This window comes from Carlito syrichta, unplaced genomic scaffold, assembly GCF_000164805.1.
Source record: "Carlito syrichta isolate Samal-C Ts95f unplaced genomic scaffold, Tarsius_syrichta-2.0.1 Scaffold301637, whole genome shotgun sequence".
Lineage (NCBI taxonomy): Eukaryota > Metazoa > Chordata > Mammalia > Primates > Tarsiidae > Carlito > Carlito syrichta.
This window is the reverse complement of record NW_007245733.1, coordinates 138,059-161,655: the sequence shown is the minus strand read 5'-3', so window position 1 is coordinate 161,655 and position 23,597 is coordinate 138,059. Positions and strand designations below refer to the sequence as shown.

General features: G+C 33.4%; 1 protein-coding gene across 1 annotated transcript in view; it reads right to left on the bottom strand.

The window, feature by feature from the left end:
* The window catches only part of LOC103257309 (regulating synaptic membrane exocytosis protein 2), a gene marked incomplete at its 3' end in the record, with an annotated part of 156,620 nt that overhangs the window by 26,712 nt on the left and 106,311 nt on the right, over positions 1-23,597 (bottom strand). Inside the window, exons 3-7 of the mRNA XM_008055033.2 lie at positions 9,280-9,488; positions 7,411-7,530; positions 4,601-4,700; positions 3,394-3,517; positions 1,701-1,747 (exon numbers count right to left, since the gene is read on the bottom strand). Coding sequence (XP_008053224.2) covers positions 1,701-1,747; positions 3,394-3,517; positions 4,601-4,700; positions 7,411-7,530; positions 9,280-9,488 — 600 coding nt within the window. The remainder of the gene's footprint in view (positions 1-1,700; positions 1,748-3,393; positions 3,518-4,600; positions 4,701-7,410; positions 7,531-9,279; positions 9,489-23,597) is intronic.

Below are 23,597 nucleotides of genomic sequence, written 5' to 3'. Positions count from 1 at the left end.
GTACCAAAAAAGATATTAAATCAAATAGGTCATGTGACATTTTAAAGTATAAAGCTATAGCATTCCAAAGAGACTTCATTTCTCTGGTGAAGATTTCAATGAAATGTATACTTATATAGCTGTAAATATAAAAGTAAAAACATCTATTTTAATAGTACATGCTCAATTTTTACAGTACATAGAGAATCTGACCACTTCTCATCACCTTCATTGCTACCACCATAGTTTGAATTACCATCAACTTGCAACTATATTATTAGAAAAGTTCTCTCACTGCTCTTTGTTTTTATCCTTGATTCCATGTAATCTATTTTCAGCATAGTAGCCAGATTTCAAAACTAATTATCTCCTCAAAACCACCTTCTATAGCTCCCAATTGTCCTTAAAGGAAAAGCTAAAGTCTGTACAGTGGCTTATATAGCCAATGCAATTTGACAACCCATTGCTTCTCCAGCCTCATTCCTACTATTCTCCCCCTTGTTCACTCCATTCAGTCACACCAGCCACCTTGTTTCCTTCAATGCACCTTAGGCTCCCCTGCTTCACAGCTAACTGCACTTGCTGTTCCTGTACCTGGGAATATTTCCCCCCACATAGCCACTCTTTCAAAGTTTAGCTCTAATCCTTTTTCTCCATGTGGCCTATCCTGATCAACATATTTCAAACGGCAGCGCTCCTTTTCTCTCCCAGTATCCCTTACACTACTCTCAATCAACCCAGAAGTTTAGTTCATTGGAAAAATTTCATTTGTTTAAAACTTGAAATAGCACCTAAAGACAATTAATAAAAAGTATTCATGTAGTTGACATTATTTAAACTTATATGTCTACTATTTCATTACTGCTTTGATGTTAAATAAGAACTGCTGTCCTACTTCCCAAAAATATAATTTAGAATAAATATAATCATTCATTAGTTTGTTACAATTATTTCCCACACTTACTAAGGATGAGGTCACAAAGTTGTAAATTTTAAAATGGAGGAATTTGGGGGGGGGGGTGAAACTTTTGGGAATAATGAATATATTCATGATTTTTAATTGTGATGATGGTTTCATAGGTATATATGCATGTCAAAACATACCTAATTGTGCACTTCAAGTATGTGCCGTTTATTTTAGGATGTTGTAATAGCACTATCTAAAATTCCACAGTAAGGACCATGTGGTAAAAAGAGAATGTTAGGCCAGACACAGTGACTCATGCACATAATCCCAGCACTTTGGAAGGCCAAGGCAGGAGGATTGCTTGAGGTCAGGAGTTCAAGAATAGCCTGGGCAATATAACAAGACCTCATCATTTAATTAAAAACAAATAAATTTTAAAAAATTAGCCAGGCATGGTAGCATGTGCCTGCAGTCCTAGGTACTTAAGAGTCTCAGGTAGGAGAATTTCTTGAGCCTAGGAGTTTGAGGTTGCATTGAGCTCTCATAGCACTACTGCATTCCAGCCTAGGCAACAGAGTAACACCCTGACTCTTAAAACAAGCACACAAACACACAAAACCTTGTGATATTATATAATTTTGTGCTTTCTCCTACAGTGACATGAAATATAGTAAAGTTTCCACTTGATATGATTATATACTTGATAACAAGGTTGTCATACTTCTTATTTCTCATTAATAGACAAAATACTTCATTTAAACTCATATTCATGACATTATTGATAGCATTTTCTTCTAGAATAAATGAAACTTACTGGATTCCAGTTGTGCATGTGTGCTATCAGGTATTCTAGGTATATCTCTGAAATTATTTAAAAAAAAAGACAGTAAGAAACTGCTTCAACAATACAATTGGAATTTTTATTGTCATCAACCTATAGTATAATGGGACACTATAAAATGAAGAAAACTGTGTATTGTGGTACCATTATGTAAATAAGAAGCCAATAAGCCTTAGTACTTATTAATAATAAAAGTATTTTGGGTTAACTCCAACTATTTAAAAGGAATTAAAATTCATAAACATTTGTAGCAGACTTATAATAACAAAGACTATTTTTATATGCTTTATTATACAAATATCCATTATAAAAATTTTATATTCAACAAGATAAGTTTTATGATACATCTTAATTCTATTCTACCCTTTGTGTTTACTTGCTGTTCTAAATCAATAACTCTGAACTGTAAGCAAAATTAAAATATTAAGATTGTGATCGAAACTTAAAATATAACATCATTGAGAAAACGGCAAACATATATCTTATATGAACTCACTGAATTACCTTGCAACTGAACTTACCACAAAAATAAATGTACATTTTTATTTGAGATTTGACATGAGGGGTAAATAATAATGACTAAGGTCATTCAGAAAATTACATAGACTGTAAATTTTTTAAAATGTTAAAAAAATATGATGAAGATCCTTTAATATAAAACAGTATGTTTGATTAATGCTCTACGTTGATACACTGCAGTTTTACTATTTTTCAAAACTATTAAATAATAAAGCAAAAAGTGAATAGAAGTTCACGTGCCAGATTCAATACTTTGGAAGAAAGATTTCAATACAACTAAGCTACCAACCTAGGTAATTTTCTCTAGTATTTTAAAAAAGAGGTAAAAACAATACAACCCAGTAGTTTCCTAAATGAATGAAAATCGGATGTTATTTTTAATAAAAAAGAATTTCTGTAGGCTCCACCCTAGAAATCTGCACTTCATAATTCACTGTTAGTTTATATATTTTTCTGATGCTTTTACTTGGAAATAAGTCTATCTTTTACACTGACATAGAATATAAGTTTCTTATAAAGAAATTACTGTCATAATATTTAATTAGCAATATAATTTAGGTGAAAAGATTATATTTTTCCAACTTTTGGAAACTGTCAATTTAATCCATAGGCATTATATTAAATGCATAAATATTATGAATTATAGGTATAAATTGCAAAACCAAAGAGTACTTTAGTGTTTACCTATTTTTGGTCTGTTTACCCACCTTTCTTTAAAAATGTTCTATTTTTCCTTAAACTCTTCCCTCTATCTAGAAATTATATTTCTTCTTTCCTTTGTTAAAATCTCCATTTTGAAAAATGTATGTAAAATTTTTAGATTACAGTTGATTGTCATTTTTACCTTGAGAAACAAAGCTTATGAAGCTTATCTACTCATGCCTATAAGCCATCTACTAAGGTGTTGTAATAATAAAACTGACTAAACACCTAAATATTTCTTATTTTGTAAATGTATATTCTATCATGATCAGATAAAGAGCTGGCATGATTTTTGGGGAAGTGTTTTTGATAAAGAAGTAGAAGAAGGTGTTGTCTACAAAATAATTTATTTTCATAAAGCAACCAGACATGTTTGGATTTCATATTACAAATTGTTCAATAGTAGTCATCTGTACACATATGCAAAGAACTGAAACCAACTTACCCAATAGGCCTTGAGACAACAAGCTCTACTTGTGGTTCAGGTTTGGAGTCTAGAATGATGTTGTATACTTCCTCAAATGTGGCTCCTTGCAATAGCCTTCCATTCCATTCTAACACTTCATCACCTACAGTGTGTGTCAGTAATAACAATATTAGAAAGAAAACCTAATCCCATAAAATGCACTTAAAATAAAACAATCTTAAGTTTCAATAAATTCCACAGAATAAAATGACCATTATGGAATAAGAAACACGAAAAGAATAGCTCCAGACACACAAAATTTGATGACCAGGATGATCAGTATATCTCACAGAAAAGTACAATGGTCAGAAGGAAATAAAATTACACAAAAGTTGTCTCAATGTAATTTTTTTAAATAGAAATTCTAATTCTAGACAACTATTAAAATCAGTAGCCACTTTAAAGATTTTATGACTTTGTACATTAGGTTTCTCAATATATATGCAACTGAGCACCTACTTTTCTTTCAAGAGTTTCTGCTAAACTCTCTTGTGAAAAGCTTAGTATTTAGTATCCTGATGAATCTTCTCCATGGCACTCAAGGATCTCTCCAATAGTATCCATTACCAAAGAGATAAGGGGTGACATGTATTAAGAATCATGCATTTATCCATAAAGTTTGTTTTCTAAACTATGTCGGAATGTTTTTAGAAAAAAAATAAGGATTATGGAAAATAAGAAAGGTTAATATTAGATACAGATTAGAATATCCATCAGTAAAAAAATAAGATCAGTAAATATAAAAATTATTTTATCTACTATAACTCAAGAAATAATCATTATAACTTTTTTCTTTGTTTTCCTCGGAGTTGGACTCTTACCCTGTCACCTAGGCTGAAGCGCATTGGTATGATCATGGCTCACTGCAGCTCACTGGGGATACAGGTGATCATCACCATGCCCAGCTCATTATTTTTTTTATTTTTAGCAGAGACAAAGTCTCACTATGTTGTCTTGGCTGGTCTCAAACTCCTGGGCTCAAGCAGTCCTCCCAAAGTGCTGGGATTACAGGCGCAAGCCATTGCACCCGGCCAATAGTTATAACTTTCCATTAATGAATAAAGATTTATATCTAAGTTAAATGACCTTTTTGTTACTCGTCAAATAACTTATAAATGAGGATAACTCTTTTGTAACTACTTAAATGCAACAATTTAAGAGTAAACAATCAAAGGCAAAACTCTACCTGGTCTAAGATGTCCTACGGTGTCAGCTAAACTTCCTTTTTTTACTTTAGTAATAAATGCACAGAGCCGACCTGATTCAGTCATCTTTCCTCCTACAACCTGTTTAAAAGAGGAAAGTATTAAAACAGGCATATTATTAAAAGGAACATAGTTAAAGATCAAGTAAAAAAAATATCTAGAACAATTTGCAGCACCTAAAACAGTAATTTAATGTACTTAAGATCATTTCTTAAATAATTTACTGTTGCTATTAGAAACTAAGTATGTGTCCTAAGAGCTAACTCTTATTTACATATTCCAAATGTTTTGCAATTTAATCCATGACTTGTTGAAAATGTTGCATATCTTACAAACAACTTGACAGTTTGTAATTTCTTCCCCTATTACAGAATTATATTTCTTTCCAAAAATATATTTTTTAGTACTGCATAATTATATAAGCATTCTTTTTAGTGATAGATTTAAAATATTATAATAAAAATATTTTCTTCTTTTAATATAATTATGGTAAACCACCAAATTTCTGTTAGCAATCTTTTAGGCACATTGATAATGTACATAGTGCTTATGGATCTTTCTGGAGAAAATTATAAAAATGTACTTAATCTTATCAGAAGTAATATAAACTTTAGACCATCTGCATCTCAATTATTCTATATGTATGTTTCTATTCAGATATATCTTTAAGAAAAAAGAAAACAGATGTTAGGAAAAATGCTGTGGAGTCGTGTATATCTGTAAGATGTGGATCTCTTACAAAATTAATGCTTTGATTATGACAAACTGCCACTCAATAAACATCTCAACTTTATAGCAAGAGAAGCAAACACTAGCTACTAATTTCATCAACAAAAATGAACTGTTTTTTCCTCCTAAACCAAGCAAAAGGTATCTGAAGTCAAGGTCACAGAATTATCTTATTCTATGCATTTATTCCATTATTACAGTGAATCACACTCAGCCACAATTCAGTTAATTTAACTACTTAGTCCTACGTTTGATTTCAAATATTAATGCATTCCTCTTATGAATTTATACCCTTATGTAAATATTTTTAAACTTTCTTAGTTTAACAAACTTTAATCATATTATACTGACTCTAATTATTATGAAATATTATTGCATGCCAGGCACTATACTAAATGTTTGTATATTGATTTATTTAATCACATTATAACAATTCAGTTATCTTCATTGAACACATACAAAATTTGACGCTAAGAGAAATGTATTTGCCCGTCAAGTAGCTAGTAACTGCTATAATTGGAATTCAAGCCAAGACTCCCTAATTCTATTTAACAATATACTGGAGAGATCTCACTATGTTGCCCGGGTTGGACTTGAACTCCTGGGCTCAAGCAATCCTCCCCCCTCAGCCTCCTAAGTAACTGGGACTACAGGTACGTACAACTGCAATGGACAAATCTGGATTTAAATCCCACCATCTGGGAATGTAAATTAGAACAAACTCTATGAAAAACAGTATGGAGAGTTCTTAAAGAACTAAAAATAGAACTACCATTCAACACATCAATTCCACTTCTGGTTATCTACCCAAAGAAAAACAAATTATTATATTAAAAAGACACCTGCACTAGTATGTTTATCACAGCACTATTCACAATAGTAAAGATATGGAGTCACTTTAAGTGTACATCAGTGGACAACTGGATAAAGAAAATGTGTATGTATACACACCATGGAATACTACTCAGTTATAAAAAACAGAATGAAATCCTGTCTTGCAGCAACATGGATAGAACTGGAGGTCATTATTGTAAGTAAAATAACTCAGAAACAGAAAACCAAACCCTGCATGTTCTCACTTATAAGTGAGGGCTAAACAATGGGTACACATAGACATACAGAATGGAATAAAAGATATTGGAGACTATGAAAGCCGGGAGTCTGAGTAGGAGTGAGACTCAAAAAATTTGGGTGATGAGTACACTGAAAGCCCAGACTTTACCACTGTGCAATACAGCATGTAAGAAACCTGAACCCATGCCCTCTAAATATATAACTAGTTAACTAAATAAATATATACATAAGTGAATCCCACCATTATCACCATATCGTTGTGACCATGGGCAAGTTACAGCACCTCTCTAACCCTATTTCTCATTTATTTGATGTGTTAAAAAGATGACAGATGTAAAATGCTCAGATGAGAGTAAGACACATGGTTGCCAACCAATAAATGTTAGTAGCCCAGTTCCACATACACCCAAAGCTTCCTAATAACTCTTACTTGCTACATTCTACAGGACAACTTCTGTAGCAATGGTTTAACTCTAAGACATTTACTTTTTTCATTTCAGTTTTTAATTGGTCATACTAGATGCACAAAAACCAAACAGAGCTCTATGTGTATATTTACCAAATAGTTTTCTGGCATTTTATAGTAAAACATAAATCAATATTTACATTTAATTTCCTAACATAATTATTTTTGAGTTTCCAGACTATAATTTTAATATAAACATAAGTATCAACTTAAAGAACAAAGTATATGGGTAAAATAGGTTTGAGCACTGTATATAGGATTCAAATTCATCGTAATCAGATTACTTTTAATGTCTTTCCATAATTATATACATAAGTATTATTGTGGAATAATGGCAAATTGTTACATAACACTGGCAACATGAAAAGTTGTAAATAATGAGTGCAGATACTTGCAAATTCTTGACAATAGACAAATATCCCACTAAATTGATATAGGTAGAAAGAATCATTATATATTTTGCTTTTCTGGTAAATCTATAAAAGAGTATAGAGTCAGAATATCATACATTTTATTACATACCTTCAAGCCAAGCATTGCTCCTGAATCTCGAGGTACACTTCCATCTTTTAGACGCTTATTTAATAAAATGCGACCAATTAAACGATCTCCATCTTTAGATGGCTGCCAGGTCACAGGGTGCTGACATATTGCATCAACAAACAAAAGAAAATTAATGCCTTTATTTATAATTTTACAAAATGATCTCTGATTATAATCTCTCTAAACTTCAGAATTCCAAAGTTTATGATTACACAAAGCCAGTTTTTGTTCCAAGACACTGATCATAGGAGCTTACTATATTATGCTTATAACCTCAATTTTAAAATTTCAAGGTTTTTCAAAATCCAATTACTTACAATTCTTATACTTCTCTGACACAATACTGAAGTTATATAGTTCTACAAAATCTGAGAATTTTAAAAAATACATACAAATTCTAATTTTGTACATGCTGAAAACTAAAAATTCACAGGCAGAAAAGATAGATTGAAATTCTATACAGTTGAACTCATCTAAAAATGAAAATTTCTTCTTCAAACACTTAGGTTTTGAAGGCATGTATTGCAGTAAAAGTTAAAAGATCAGGCTAGGACCAGTGGCTCATGCCTGTAACCCCAGGAGGATCGCGTGAGCCCACCAGTTTTGAGTGAAGCGGGTATCATGGCACATGCCTATAGTCTTAGTTACTTGGGAGTTTAAAGTGGAAGGATCACTTGAGCCCAGGAGTTCAAGGCTGTAGTGAGCTACAATCATGCCATTGCACTCCATCCTAGGTAACAGGGAGAGAGTCCTCTGTCTCCAAAAAATAAAAATAATTAACAATTCAAATCATATTAAAAACATGAAATTTGAACTTAGGATGAAGGATTTTTTGAATAGGGCTTTATGTTAAAATAATTACAAAGTACACAAGACCAAATAACTTTTCAATTAAATCTGCCTGGGGGAAATAGGTTTCATTTAAAAGGGAGAATAGATGACACTTCTCACTTATTGGAGGTTCTTTCCTGATTCTTTCAGGTCTTTGATCTTATTACCTTTACTAGATAATTTGACGATATTCATTGTTAAATAACCTTGAAAACATTATAGTTTATTTCTTTCTCAGGGCAAAACCAAAGCCTTTATAAGTAAAGACACCATTCCATTATGAATGATATGCTAAATAGCAAAGTAAATGATTTGTGTAATCATAGTAGTTTCACAATTATCTAAAAGTAACATGCATATCTTCATGCAAAATTTAGCAGAAAAAAGACAGTTTCTATTCAGTCACATCTATATGGTAAAAAGATTTCAAAAGTTCCACTACACTAAAAGCAAAAATAATAAATATCAAAGCAGATGGCAATGGCTCTAATACTAATTAATACTACATTAGAATGCTATGGCAATAAAACAAAAGAGCAAAATGACAGTGAAAGGGAAAAAAGAAAAACAACTTTTTCTTTGCAAACAGACCCAATTATCTCCCTTTTGCCTGGGATTCAAACTATTAATAATTTAATTTTCATCCCAAGGAAAATATATACAAGCAATCAAATAAGCCAATCCAAAAAAATTGTTTATTATTTGTGGTATATAATAACATTATAAAGTTCTCTCATGCAACCATGGACAAAACATTCCTTTGTTCCTAAGTTTTATTTTCATTTACTTATTTTTTTGGTATGCCATCAAAGAATAAAAACAGCAAAGCAAGTAAGAAGTTTTTTGGTTTGTTTGGTTGGTTGGTTTTGTTTTGTTTTTCTTTTCTGCACCTTAAGAAATGCTACATTGACCCTTGAAATGCCCTGTCCTTTTTATTATGTTCTGTTTTAATGAGTGACAGAGAGCAAACGAAGACCAAATGAGCAGGTTAAAAGGCAGGCTCCACAATCTCAGTACCTTATCACTATGGCTATGCTCCTCGTTAAGGGTTGTGCTACTACACGTATCTACCCCAGAATCCTTAATCTGAGGTTCAGACCATTCCAAATCCTCTTCCAAAGAGTGGCCACCAAAGTACATCATTTTCTTTTGTCTCTCAGACCTGGTGTTAGAGTCCGACAAAACTGCCTGCTCACTAGTTTTTCTTTTTCCCTTTTGACTGTCCCCTACAGGTGTGGGATAAAAAAAAAAAAAAAAGATACAAAAAAGAAAACATGCAAAGGTGTAAATAAAAAAGGAAAAATGAAATGATAACGGAAATTAAATAGTAAGGCTCCACATGTCTCACCAAAGACATTGGGGATGCCTCACTGCTATGCCAAGACGTATGATCCAACCAGTTGTAATCCATGTCTCCTGTGAGAGTCAGACAAAAGAGCGCAGTAAAGGAGACAGCGAAAGAGGGACAGACAGAGACATTATAAACATTTTAAACTGTGTAATCCTGTCTGATTTCAAGAACTTTGTCCATACCACTCATTATATATAACAAGAGAAACCTAGTATTCCAAATGAGTAAAATTTATAGAATGCAGACTATAAGGCTTATGCAGTCTAGGCAGACCTACAGAACAAAAGTCCTGCAAGAAAAGACTAATAAACAGAAATAGAAACAACAACAAAAACATGTATACACTGAAAAAAAAAAGACTGTCAGCTATGTCTGTTATTCATGCTACTTTTTTTTTCCATGCTGGTCTAAAGACATGAGTTTTTTCTCCAAATATTAAGGGACATTAAAATAATAAACAGTGGTTTGACAATAACCACATATTTTTGAAAGCAGGATTTATTAAGAAGACAGAAAAGCTCCCACAGTGGGAGGGGACCCAAAGGGGGTTGTCCCATAACCACTATTTTTAAAAGCCAAATAATTAAATGTTGTTTTTAGAAGGCAATATGATATTCTTTATCATGCTAAAATCTCCTAAAAATTTTGGGTGGTTAAAAAAATTGGTTACATGAAAGATTAATATTATATGAAATGACAGAATAGATTCACTCAATATCTGTTAATAAAAATAAAATAACCTTTAATATCATTAATTGCTTAATATTACTTTGAAACAATTTTTAGAAATCATCCTTATAAAAAGTATATTAAAAAGATAATTTTGTCAGACAGTTGATGTAACTGGTAAATAAGACTATATATCCATTTCCCAAAACTTATGTGCTTATTTGCTTTATATTTGAAAATATAAAATATTTTCATCTTAAATCTCTTTTTAGTCTATACGTGCATATATATCTTTTAAAATTCTATTTATACTTTCATGTATCTAAAAATACTTACAGAATACCTTCTACTTGCTAGGTATTGTGCTAAGCCCTACTGTGAGGGGAAATACAATGAAACAGAGTAGGGATAAGCATAACAAATCATCATATAGGAAAGTGCAAAACACTGAGAGTGTATAACAAGACCTAATTTCGATTTTGAGGTCAGCAAACACTCTAAAGTAATAATGTTTAAGATGAAAACTGAAAGATGTAAACTAATAGACAAGGAGACAGGCAGATGAAAACTGGAGGGAGAAGCGCTTGAAGAAGTATCAACCTGATACTGTAAAAGAACTGAAGTAACACTAGGGTATCTAAACCAAAAGGAATGAAAGAGATTATAGTGTTAAGCAAGACTGGCAAGGAAACACAGACCAACTTAGATCTTCTTCGCTAATATTAAATATTATAAATTTCAATCATTGAAGGATTTTAAGTAAATTGGTGACATGATCTGATTAACATTTTTAAATGATGATTCTAAGTACTATATAGAGACTAGGATGGACGACAACAAGAAGTGAAAGGCATTTACAATAATCCTTGGGAAAGTCAATTATGGCTTGAACAAAGGCGATGGCAGCAGACAGGGTAGGAGAATAGGAAATTGAGAGATGTTTTTGAGATAGGAAAAACAGTGTTAAAAAAAGACTGTAGAGTCAAGATTAACTTCAAGGTTTCTGGCACTAACAATCGAATAAAAAAGAAAAGACAATATAAGAGATAGAGAAGACTGGAGGAAGAGCACTTTTTGTTAGGGAAAGGGTAAAAGAGAAATATTCTATTTCATAGAATCTAAGATGCCATTAACTATAAGATTCATAAGTTTCAGATACTAAAATAATAAAAATGTGCATCTTAGTTTATTAATTATGGTGACTGATTTTGGATATATTATTTGAAACAAATGAACATATACAAAAACAATCAGTCAAGCTGTAATAAAACTTAAAAAGAAGTTTTGATCTGGAGACATAAATTGGCAATTATTAGCATACAGATGGGAGTAAGTGAGATCATTTAGGGACAGAAGGTAAAATAAGGTATGAAAAGAACTCAAACTGAATTCTAGCATTTAGGTTTGATTGAAAAAAAAATATTGAGACAGAGACTGCAGAGGAAAAAGGAAAAATGAAGGGTAGGAGGAAGACAGAGGGAGGTTTCCAAACCAAATGAAAGAGCGTTCCCTTAAAAAAGGTGGAGGGGGGGAATCAACTATATTGAATAATTTCTACGTATGAAATAAGATGAAGAACTGAAAAGTTTGATTTGGCAATCATGGATATTAGAAAAATGTACGAAAGAACATTTTCAATACAATGAGAAAATTAAAATCATTTTGAAGTAACTGAAGAACCAAAGAAAAAGTAGAAAAACTGTGTAACTAATAATTCTCAAAGTTAAATCCCCAAAATAGCTTCATCAGCAACCGTTAGAAATATACATTCTTGGCCAGGCTCGATGGTTCAGCCTGTAATCTTTGGGAGGCTGAGGTGAGCGGATTGTTGGAGCACCGGGGTTCGAGACCAGACCGGACAACATGGCAAGACCTCATCTCTACAATAAACAAACAAAAAATTAGCCAGGCATGGTAGCATGGGGCCGTAGTTCTGGCTACTTGGAAGGCTGAGGCGGAAGGATCGCTGGAACCCAGCAGGTCGATGCTGGGGTGGCCGACAGAATGAGACTCCAACACAAAAAAAGAAAAGAAATATACATTCTTGGGTGTCACCCTAGACCTAATGAATCAGAAACTCTGTTGGTGGAGCCTAGCAATCTATGTTTAAACAAACCTTCCAGGTGCTTATGGGCACACAAATGTCTGAGAATTAGTGGAGACAATTCTTTTAATAAGTTTATTTATAAAGGAGGATTCAGCTGTATCATCTAACACACACAAAATGCAATAACCCCATTCTTTAGCCTGTGTACTAGAGAAGTGCTTCCCAAGCTTTTTCGTGGCAAAAATTAACAATTATCATATTAGTAAAACACACTGGGATAAATGGAGATAACCAGCTCAGGGGATTCTTATGGGTGGATGCCTACCCTAAAAGCTAAGAATATTTGTGTCTCAGAAAACCTATAGTCCTTTCAAAGAACATTATTGTTTCACAACAAAGCATTGGCAAACCTGTGAATTAGAGAAAAAATAGTATGGAAACTGTGAGTCAAAATCTTAACTGTTTATGTGAAGGTAAGAAAATTCAGGCCGGGCTCGGTGGCTCAGCCTGTCATCCCACGCCTTTGGGAGGCTGAGGTGAGTGGACTGCCTGAGCCCGCGGGTTCGAGACCCGCCTGGGCAGCGAGACCTCATCTCTACAATAAATCAAAATCAGCCGGGCGTGGTAGCGCATGCCTGTAGTTCCGGCTCCTCGGAAGGCTGAGGCGGAAGGATCGCCGGAGCCCAGCAGGTCGAGGCTGCGGTGGCCGGGAGCGGCCACTGCACTCCAGTCTGGGCAACAGAGTGAGACTCCAACTCAAAAAAAAAAGAAAATTCAGCTCACACTTTCTCTTTTTCTGCTGTTTGCAACCTACCAGAAAGGCAGAAATGTAGTTCTTTCCTCTGTAAACAAGGAAATAGGCTGCTTAACCATTTGAAGCTAAAGCAGAAACATCTGGTGAACAAAAAGAGTGCCATAAATGATAGGTACTGAGTAAACACTGGTTGAATGAGTAAAACTTAGTGTCATTGTAAGAATATAATAAGATACTGAATGCAAATTATACAGAAAATAGTCCTAAATGATTATGACTATTGGTACAGAGATAATACTTATCACTTAATATTCTTATTTTGTGTAGTTTCAAAGAGCACAACTAAGATTAAATACTATTCTTAAAGTAACTTTACAAATGGGCTTTCTAGTTCTAGTACAGGAATTAGAAGATACACACACACACACACACACACACACACACACACACACACACACACAAATGGGAATTTCAGAACTGAAAAATAACTGGAATAGAAAAAGCAAATTGATGGGCTCAGTTGCACAGTGAAGAGGACAAAGGAATGGCTCAATAAACTTGAAGACAATACAAGAGAAATTACCCAATCAGAAAGACAAAAAGTACTTAAAAATAAAATAAAGCAAACAGAGATTCAGGGACCTAAGGGGTCTAACATTCATGTCATTGTGGATACAAAAGGAGTGAAGAAAGTAAATAGAGCCTAAAAAGTATTCAAAGAAATAATGACTAAAAATTTTCCAAATTTAGTAAAAAATATGAGCCTACAGATTCAAGAAGCTAAACCTAAACAAGAAGTATCCAAGAAAATCTGTGCCAAGATGCATCATAATCCAACTAAAAACTATGAGGACCTGGCTAAAAAGAATCAAAAGATTCAGATCTTAGATATATATATATAAAGAAAGCAGCAAGAGAAAAACACCACCTTACCTAAAAGGAAAAAACAAGAGAATGACAGCAGATTTCTCATCAGAAATCTTGGAGGCCAGAAGGAAGTGGCATAATATTTTTAACTACTAAAATAAAATAAATGTCAACCTGAATTCTAAATATGATGAAATTGTCTTTCAGAAATGAATGAGAAATAAAAACATTGTCAGACAAAGGAAAATAAAAGATTTTGTCACCAGCAGACCTACCCTAAAAGAATGGATAAAGGAAGTTCTGGAAACAAAATGAAAACAATAAGGAAGGAATCTGGAAGTATGGCAAAGGAATAAACAACACAGTAAGCAAAAATATGAGTAAATACATTAGACTTTCCTTCTCCACTGGAGTTTTAAAATTATGCTTGATGTTTGAAGTACAAAATATACATTGTCTGTTGTGGTTTTCAACTTATATAAAGAAAACAAGACATTTTCATTATGAGAGAAAGTGGAAGATAAAATTAAATGATATAAGGATTTTACATTTCACTCTAACTAGTTAAATGTCAACACTAGTAGAGTGTGATAAGCTGCATATATGTAATATATTACTTAGAGCAACCACTAAAAAAACCCTAAAAAATAGCAGTTGGCAGAGGTTAGGGTTTGTGGGGAGGGAGTAGGATGTTATTATAAAAAGGTAGCATAAGGAAGATCTTTGTGGTAACACAGTTTTTCTATATCTTTATAGAAGTGGTGGTTACACAAATCCATATATGTGATAAGATGTCCTGGAACTATACACAGACATTGTTCCAATGTCAGTTTCTCTGTTTTGACATTGTACTATACTGGGGGAAACTGAAGGAAGCATACATGGGACCTCACTGTACTATCTTTGTAATATCCTGCAAAGTTATGATTATTTCAAAGTAAAAATTTAAAAGTAATGTTTAACTGCCTTCATAGACAATCACCACCCCATTACAGGAAGTGTTCAAAGAAAAGGCAAGAGTACCACTTGTCAGCACGATGAAAAGACCAATGATTCAGTTAGGGAGTTACACAAAAGATACCAAACTCTATCTAACTCATATTCAATGATTCTGTAGAAGTTAAACATATTTAAATATGAGGACCTGGCTAAAAAGAATCAAAAGATTCAGATCTTAGATTAAAATTTTCTGCTTTACTTACATCTATTGTAAAAAAACAAATTATCTTAATTACATATGTGTTCTATACTTAGAGGAAAAAAAATTTAGATATTCTATTTTTTCTACAGTCATTAAATAAGAGTTCATTAACTATTTTATAACATTGTTTTTTATTATTTTAGGTTAATAAACATTTAAAAATTAAACTGCATAGTATGTAAAGCATTCTTCAGCATCCTCATTTTTTTAACACAATCATGTTTATAAAGTCACAGCATGTTGTGACAGTTTTATAGCTGAAGCTAGAAAACCTATGCTAAAATACTGACTCCACTCTTTATCAATTTTGTTAATTGAGCAAGTTACTGAATACATTAGACCTCATTTTCTCATCTGAGTAACAAGAGATTAATTGTGAAATCTCATTGATTGCTGAGTATTTGGATAATAGTCATAAAAGTTCTTTGCAAATTGTAGAGTCATAACAATGTTGATGGTGTCATAATCTTCATCTTTTTGAAAAAAATCCTAACTTTCATTCTAAATAGGTGGAGAAAATTCAAATATGTCCCTTTTATTTTTCCTCTCATTTCTCTTCTTGGTATTTGACCTTCCTCTTCCACTCGTAGGCTATATGATGTTGGCATTGCCCAACATGCATTCCATACAAGGTCTGACAATTGAGTTTGTGAATTTGCCACCAGGCACTTACATTGGCTGCACCATACAAACAACTCTGTAAGGTTTCATATCCTTGGTATATCAGTGTCTCACAGCTGTCTTCATGTCAATATGTGTAGTATCTTGCTGAGTGTCATTCATTATTGTCATTGCATGTTTTTGTGTGGTGTTGCAAGAACATCAGAATTTGAATTAGAGCAACAAAGAAACATTAAATTTCTTGTTAAACTTGGCAAGAGTGGAAGTGAAATCAGAGACATGTTAGTCCAAGTTTATGGGGATAATACCATGAAGAAAAAAGCAGTGTCCAAATACATTAAATGTTTTTCTGAGGGAAGAGAAAGCCTCACTGATGAAAAGAAGTCAGGATGGCCAGTAACAAACAGAACTGATAAAAACATTGCAAAAATTCTTCAAATTGTTTATCACAGTCATCAGCTGACTATGAGAAGCATAGCAGATCAAAAAACATTGAAAGAGAAACAGAAAAATCTTAATTGAAATCTTGGCATGAGAAAGTTGTGTGCAAAAATGGTTCTGAAGGAGCTCTTGCATCATAGCAATGCACCAGCCCACACAGCAATGTCTGTGAGGGAGTTTTTAGCCAGTAGACACATAATTGCATTGGAACACCTTGTCTACTCACCTGATCTGGCCCCCAGTGACTTTTTTCTTTACCCGAGTTAAAGACAATTTTGAAAGGAAGACATTTTTATGACATCAGAACATCAAGGGTAACATGACAACAGCTCTGATGCCATTCCAGGAAAAGAGTTCCAAAATTGCTTTGACTGGTGGAAAAGGCATTGACATTGGTGCATAGCTTCCCAAGGGGAATACTTCGAAGACTGTAGTTTTCAAATATGGCTGAACCATTACATATCCCATTCCACATGCTCTTTTTATAATGTCACAATGACACTCCTCCACTGAGAGGACAGTGTCTATATTTCCTTCTATTGAAAGATCTTGGTCCAATAAAATTCAGAGGAAATAACACTGTTTTGTTTTCTGAGGCTATATTTAAAAGGACAGCATAGTTTCCTCCTGACTCTCATAAGATATGTGCCTTGGGAACTATGAACCAATATAAAAGAAATCCATTCATTTTTCTGAAACTGTCATCCTATAAAAATCACATGAAGTATCTGACCTACAGATATAATGAAAATATTAAATGTTTTAACAAATTCGAGGGGGACATCCCAAAAAACAGAATTATCTTTTGGAGGGTGGGCCCCTTGTAGTACACTCAGAATTTTTTCCTCCGGATTAAATCGTTAACCAAAGTTTTTATGTGGAAGTTTGAGAAGGTTGTGTCATGACTCGAGGAAGAAACGTCCCAAGTTATAGCAAACAAGTGACTGGTACTTCCACCATGTCAAGGCACCTGTCCATATCACTCAAGAGTGTTCAGCAGTTTTGGCCAAAAATGGGATGACCTCCATGTCCCACCTCCCTATTCACTCAATCTTGCTCCCAGCAACTTTTGTTTGTTTGTTTCCTCAGATGAAAAAGGTCCTTAAAGGAAACCATTTTGCTGATAGGAAAGAGGTGAAACAATAGTAGAAGCACTAAAAAACATCAAAATTGAGAAGTTCAAACACTGTTTTGAGCAGTAGAAAGAGTGTCTCAGTAGGTGTATTGCATCAAATGAAGAGTGCTTTAAAAGTGACTGAAGTTTAAACATGTAAGAACTTATTTTTATAAATTAATTTTGTTATAAATAAATTTTTATAAATAATTCTTTATAAAGAAATTCCATTTGGGGGTAATTCCTTGTAAATAAAGCAAATAAATGAAGTCATTATTTATCATAAAAGTACTGTTTTATGCTACTACATTTTGGGCATGATTTGTATAATAACTTGATCAAGGTCACTTTAGGATATAACAGAGCCAAGATTAAAAACCCATGCAGTCTGTCTCCAAAATCCATATTCTTAAATCCTATGCTAAAATTAATTTCTATGTTATTGTTATCCTATCTATTTGATATTATTTAGTAACTCAAAGATCACATAATACAAAGTCTTTAATTTGTGATATTCAAAATAGTTCTTAATTAAGTAATTACTTTGCAATGGATTTTAAACAATTTTAAGAAGCCATATAAAATGGCTAAAAATAAAAGTAATTCAGTACCCGTAAGTGGGAATAAAATCTATTAGTAAATTCATCAATTGTGCCTTAGTAAATATTTCTCTTATTAATTGAAATATATTAAATTAGTCTGTACTTAACCTGAATCTCTTATAATCAGGAGTAGGTACATGAGAATGCGCTTTCACAGGTATGTGTGAAATCTACTTATTTATTATTATCAAGTTGTGTTTATATACGGTTCTAATTGTATTTCTTTTCCTTAGCAGTTCTTTCATTTGTTATAATTAGTGTGATTTAATGCATTCTAAGTTTTATAACTAAAGTAAGAGAATTTTCTTAAGCTCAGATATAACTGACATACATCATACAATATTAGAGCAAAAAGAAATCTTAAAACATTTTTCATTCATTCACTCATTTATTGTTACATACATTAATCCATTTATTCTAAAGCATACTGAGAATCTACCTTGTGCTAAATTTCAGGCTAATTGCTGGGATAAGACAGTGAAGGAAAGAGACAAGATTCTACCTTCAAAGAGGTTACAGTCTAACAGAAAAGAAAGACAACAAGAAGCTCATTCCCTAAAGTATCCTAATTTAAATAATTCTTGTAACATACTGAGAGCTACAATCCATAGAACCCACCACTTTTTGTTTCCTTTTTCTCATTTAAGTTTTTCCTTCCACACACAGTTTAAATTCCCTGGCCCATAATTAAAATTACACACTTGCAAATATTTTAAACTCTTTTGCCCTCTGTCCTTCCTTGATATACACTTGGCAAAACCAAAATGCTAGCTAAAATCAGTTTAAAAGCTACTCCATGTTTTGACCCAGGTAGTTGAATACATCTATGGGACAACATAAAACCACACTAAACAGTCTACGTTAAAATTTATAGCTCTTAATCGCAAATTAGCTCCTATTATAGCTCTTAGCTATAATTACTGCATGTCATCAGTTCATTACACCTTCCACTCTCCCAGATAAGCATTTCACGTATTTTCTATCCTTAGAACTCTAAACTCCTTCCCAATTCTGATTTTCAGATAATGGCCCTGCTACCTTTTCCACTTCTAGAAAACAGAAATAATCACATAAGACAAAACACCATTCTCAGAACCAACCATCCTTATCAACCAACGTGCACCCATATTCACATTTTCCCTGCTACTCTTGGAGGTTGTCCCACCCATGAGTGCACTCAATTTCATCTTCCTTCATTACTTAAGGGTCAGGGAGAAATTGCAGTTTTTCTGTCCTGCATCATCAGATTTTCCATCTCTACAAGATCATTCCCATAAGAACATAGATATGCTGTCTTATCTCTCATCTTTAAAAGAGAAACCACAAGCTCACTCTCCAGCTACAAGGCCAGTGTTTGGTTCCTCCTCACAGTGTTTTGTTCCTTCCAAACAGCTGTCTGTATTTCCAATCCCACCCTTCTGTTTTTTCTTGAACCTACTTCAGACTTCCAACCCCACCACTCCATTGAAAGTGCTCTTGTCAAGGTCACCAACACCAGTAACCAGTTCTTGCATTGCTAAATCCAGTAGTTAATTATCAATCATCATCTTATTTGATCTATAAGCAGCAACCAGCACCATCAAAAGCACTTCTTGAAATGCTTTCTTTAATTGGATTCTGGCATATCATTTTTCTTCTGGTTTTCTTACTACTACATTGGCCAGTTATTCTTAGTTACTTTTGTTGTTTTTTCCTCATACCTCTCTAATTGTGGGAGTAGTCCAGGGCTTAATCCTGAGATACCTTCTTATTCCCAGAAACACACACTCCCTCAATCATCTTTTCCAGCTTCACGGCTTTTAAATCACATCTCTTTCTCTTTCTCTCTTTCTCTCTTTCTTTCTCTCTCTCTCTCTCTCTCTCTCTCTCTCTCTCTCTCTCAGTGTGTGTGTGTGTGTGGTGTGTGTGTGTGTGTGTGTGTACACCTCCTTGTAAACCCTAGGTTTAGCAAAGAACCCTGTTAAGTCAGTCTAGCAAGAACCCTCACCCTTGGTATCTGATCACCCTCAACATCTGATCAGGTTCTTTGTCCCCCAGGATGTGTGATCATCCTGGCCTATCTTCAGCAAGAATTAAGTCAGTTTAGCCAGAAACTCCTTCCCCACTTAATCCTGATGTTTCCTCTTAGTAATTTTTGCTCTATCCATGGATACCCCCTCCCATTCCCTTGGCTATAAATTCCCACTTGCACATGTTGTATTTGGAGTTAAGCCCAATCTCCCCCACTGCAAAATTCCATTGTGTCGTCCCTATACTTACCATCCTGAATAAAGTCTGATCTACCATGCTTTAACAAATGTCATGGAATAATTTTTTTCTTTACCACTACCTCTCTTCATCTCCACTACTACCAACTTGGTACAAACAAATTAGCTCTCCTTAGGTATTGCACTAGCCTCCTATCTGATATCTCTGCATCCATGTATATTCCTCACAAGTCTTTTCAACACAGCATCAAGAGTTATGTTCCAAAGGTAAGTCAGATCAAGTTACCTGTGATTCAAAACCAATGGCCTGTCATCTCACATGTGTAAAGGTTAAAGTTTGTGTAGTATCTTTGGAAGCCCTACATGATCTAGCATCCTGCTACCTCTTTGACTTCAGGAAAATGTTTTCCAACTGTTTTAGCCTCTGGTACATAGAGTAGTGCCTGAAACATAAATAATAACTGAATAAATTAATTAAGAAATTAAAATATCAAGTCTACTCATGTTCACACTTCTTTTGTGCAATAAATCCTCTTTCCTAACAGATCTCCCAATTATAAAACCAATTAAGTCAAAGTTTGGTTGAAACGAAACGAACTACCCAACTGCACACCCGTTTGGATATGCCCTCTCATCCTCCTTAGGTTTCCTGACATATTACCATGGATATCTGGTCCTTCACTGAGCGCAGTTTGGAAAATAATGAATTACTCTACTTTCCCCATTTTTTAGGGGAAATAGAAGTCCAGAAAATTTCATAATCTTCCTAACATTACCTTGAAGGTTATAGATCCTAGTGTATGTATTTTTCAATTCATTGCTTTCGAATATACCATGCTTCCTCTATAAAAGAAGGACAATTAATAAACCTATCAACAATAATAACTTCTCAGTAGCTTCTAAATTTCTTAAGAAAAGGCAGTATGTCTTTTTCATCTTTGTATAAGCCAAGCAGTGTCTGGCAAATAACAAATAGTCCATAAAGGTTGTTTCTACTAATATAAAGCTTTTATCCCACTGTGTAGAATGACCATCTACCCCCATTTCATATTTGCCTTTTCTCTTAGAAAATTCTATTTAAACTTTAAAACCCAATGCACATATCAACTCCTCTGTAAATCTCTCCCTGATAAACCAAGATAGAATTGTCTCTACCCACTGTGAAGTAAATCTGTCTTGTTTTTAACTATTTTATGTTTGTCATATTAGATTGCTCTTATTTGCTTACATGTTTATCTCCTGAGCAGTGACAAGTTGCATTCACCTTGCACACAGCACTTAGCATAGTATCAGGCGCACAATAGGCAGGCAATACATTTCTGATTTCCTGAATGGAATTAAACTGCATTGCCCAGAATTTAAGAGCAGTATTTGAACGAGAGTACTGGAATAACAATGCTCTGTTTCACTGAAGGTTAGACAGAAACTTTTTTCTGTTTTTTTAGCATTACCATATGTTCTATCATTTAAATTAGACACCAAAATCTTATATCTAAAACCTAATAGCTATTTCTCTTTAATGACTTCTTACATTATTAATTCTAATTTTCCTTTCTGTTTTGTTAGCTAACCTTTACTAGATATTTGCAACTCTAATACTAATCATTTAAAACTCTTAAAAGTATTTTCAAAATCATATTTATACAATTTTTAAACACTGAAAACTCATATAAAAGTCAATAGCCTTCTATAGGAAAAATATTAATAAAACTTTAGGTGCAGTTTCTTAAATTAATATATTTCCATGAGATAATAGTGAATTTTAATGAGTTCTAACAACTATAATTCATAGAATTAAATAGTTATGCTATACTTTTACTTGTGAACAAATTTAAAAGATTTTACCAGCTAATTTAGTCAAGACTATTACCAAGAAATAAAATGTAAATTCAAACATAGAAGTGACACTGTATATTTCCAGTTAGTTACTTAATATAATTTAGATGATATGATGAAATGAAGTTGATGTAATAAAATCAATGGTCTTTTACATTTTTGGGGCATTATTAAGCATAACCTACCATTGCATAAGATTATACTGACAAGATTTTTGAAGATGCACTATTGAGAGTGCACAAAAAGAGAAATAGTTACAAAAAATGAGGCTACAATAAGATAATTTAATCAACATACTGCTCCCCTTTTACATTTTTATTATACAAACACTTATAGCCACACTAATGAAATTCAACACTAAATTCTTCCTACAAACTACTGTCCCAACAAATGAAACTTCTAACTTATTCTTATTTCTTTCCAATTCTCACCGTTTGCCCATGTCACTTAAAAACAGCATATAGCTTTTAATTCCACTTTTATGGCTAACATAAACTTCATAGTTATCAAAACTTCACATATATGTCAGTAGTATGGTGGTTAATGTTTTAACCACAGTTTTCTGGGGAGAAAACAGGTCCCGTTTTGTAACATTTGTTTATTTCCATGGTGAAAATGCTGTTACTTCAGCCAGTTCTGAGCTTCCAACACGATGTTGAATGAGAATCACTTCCTGGCCAACAAATACAAGCTTTGTGATCCCAACCTCCTATTGATCCCAATTCTCCCTTTGGGAGAGTCATACTACTAGGTGTGCCCTTTTGGCTTAGATTCTAGAGACCCATTCCTATACAGTGTTAACATGCTATCCTCACTTCTTTACATTTTATTCATTCACCTGTATCCAGTCTGACATCCACTCTGATCCCATACTGAATTAGCTCCTGTCAAGGTCACTCCCATGTTGCCAAATTCAACAGCTAGTTTACCACCTGGAAATTATTAGATCTTTCAGCTTGTATCATATTTTACCATTTTCCCTTAATAAAGTACTCTCCTTCTACTTACAACCATTCCACTCACTCTCAATTTTCCTTGTACCCGGTTTTCCTCCTACTTAATTTGTGTTATTTAATCTTCACTACAAGCTTATCGTGAAAGTGCCCCATGGTATAGATGAGAAAAGTAAATATTAGAAAGATAAGGAAGGTCGCTCAGGTCACATAGCTGGTAAATATCTGAATACACATTTAAAATCAGACCTGCTTACCTCTGTCTCATCACTGACAGCAAAAATGCTTAACAACTGAATTCTATATTGAGAGTATATGTGTAATTGTATTTCATGAAATAAATTATATTGCTTAATAGGGGAAGTAGTGTAACTTAAATTCTAAAGAAAATAAATATCCAGCAGAAAAAAACAAGAAATAATTATAACAATGTTTAATTTTTAAAAGTTAAAATTTTTCTAAAGTTAAAAGTTTTTAAAAGTTAAAAAAGCATTAATGACAACTTACTCATTTTCAGAAAATGTCATTAACTGATCTCAAAACAACTTTATCTAAAATGAACAACAAATACTGTGCTGCAAACTAACGGTCTGCAAACTTTTTCCTTAAAAAACAAGCCGGGCTCGGTGGCTCAGCCTGTAATCCCGCGCGTTTGGGAGGCTGAGGTGAGTG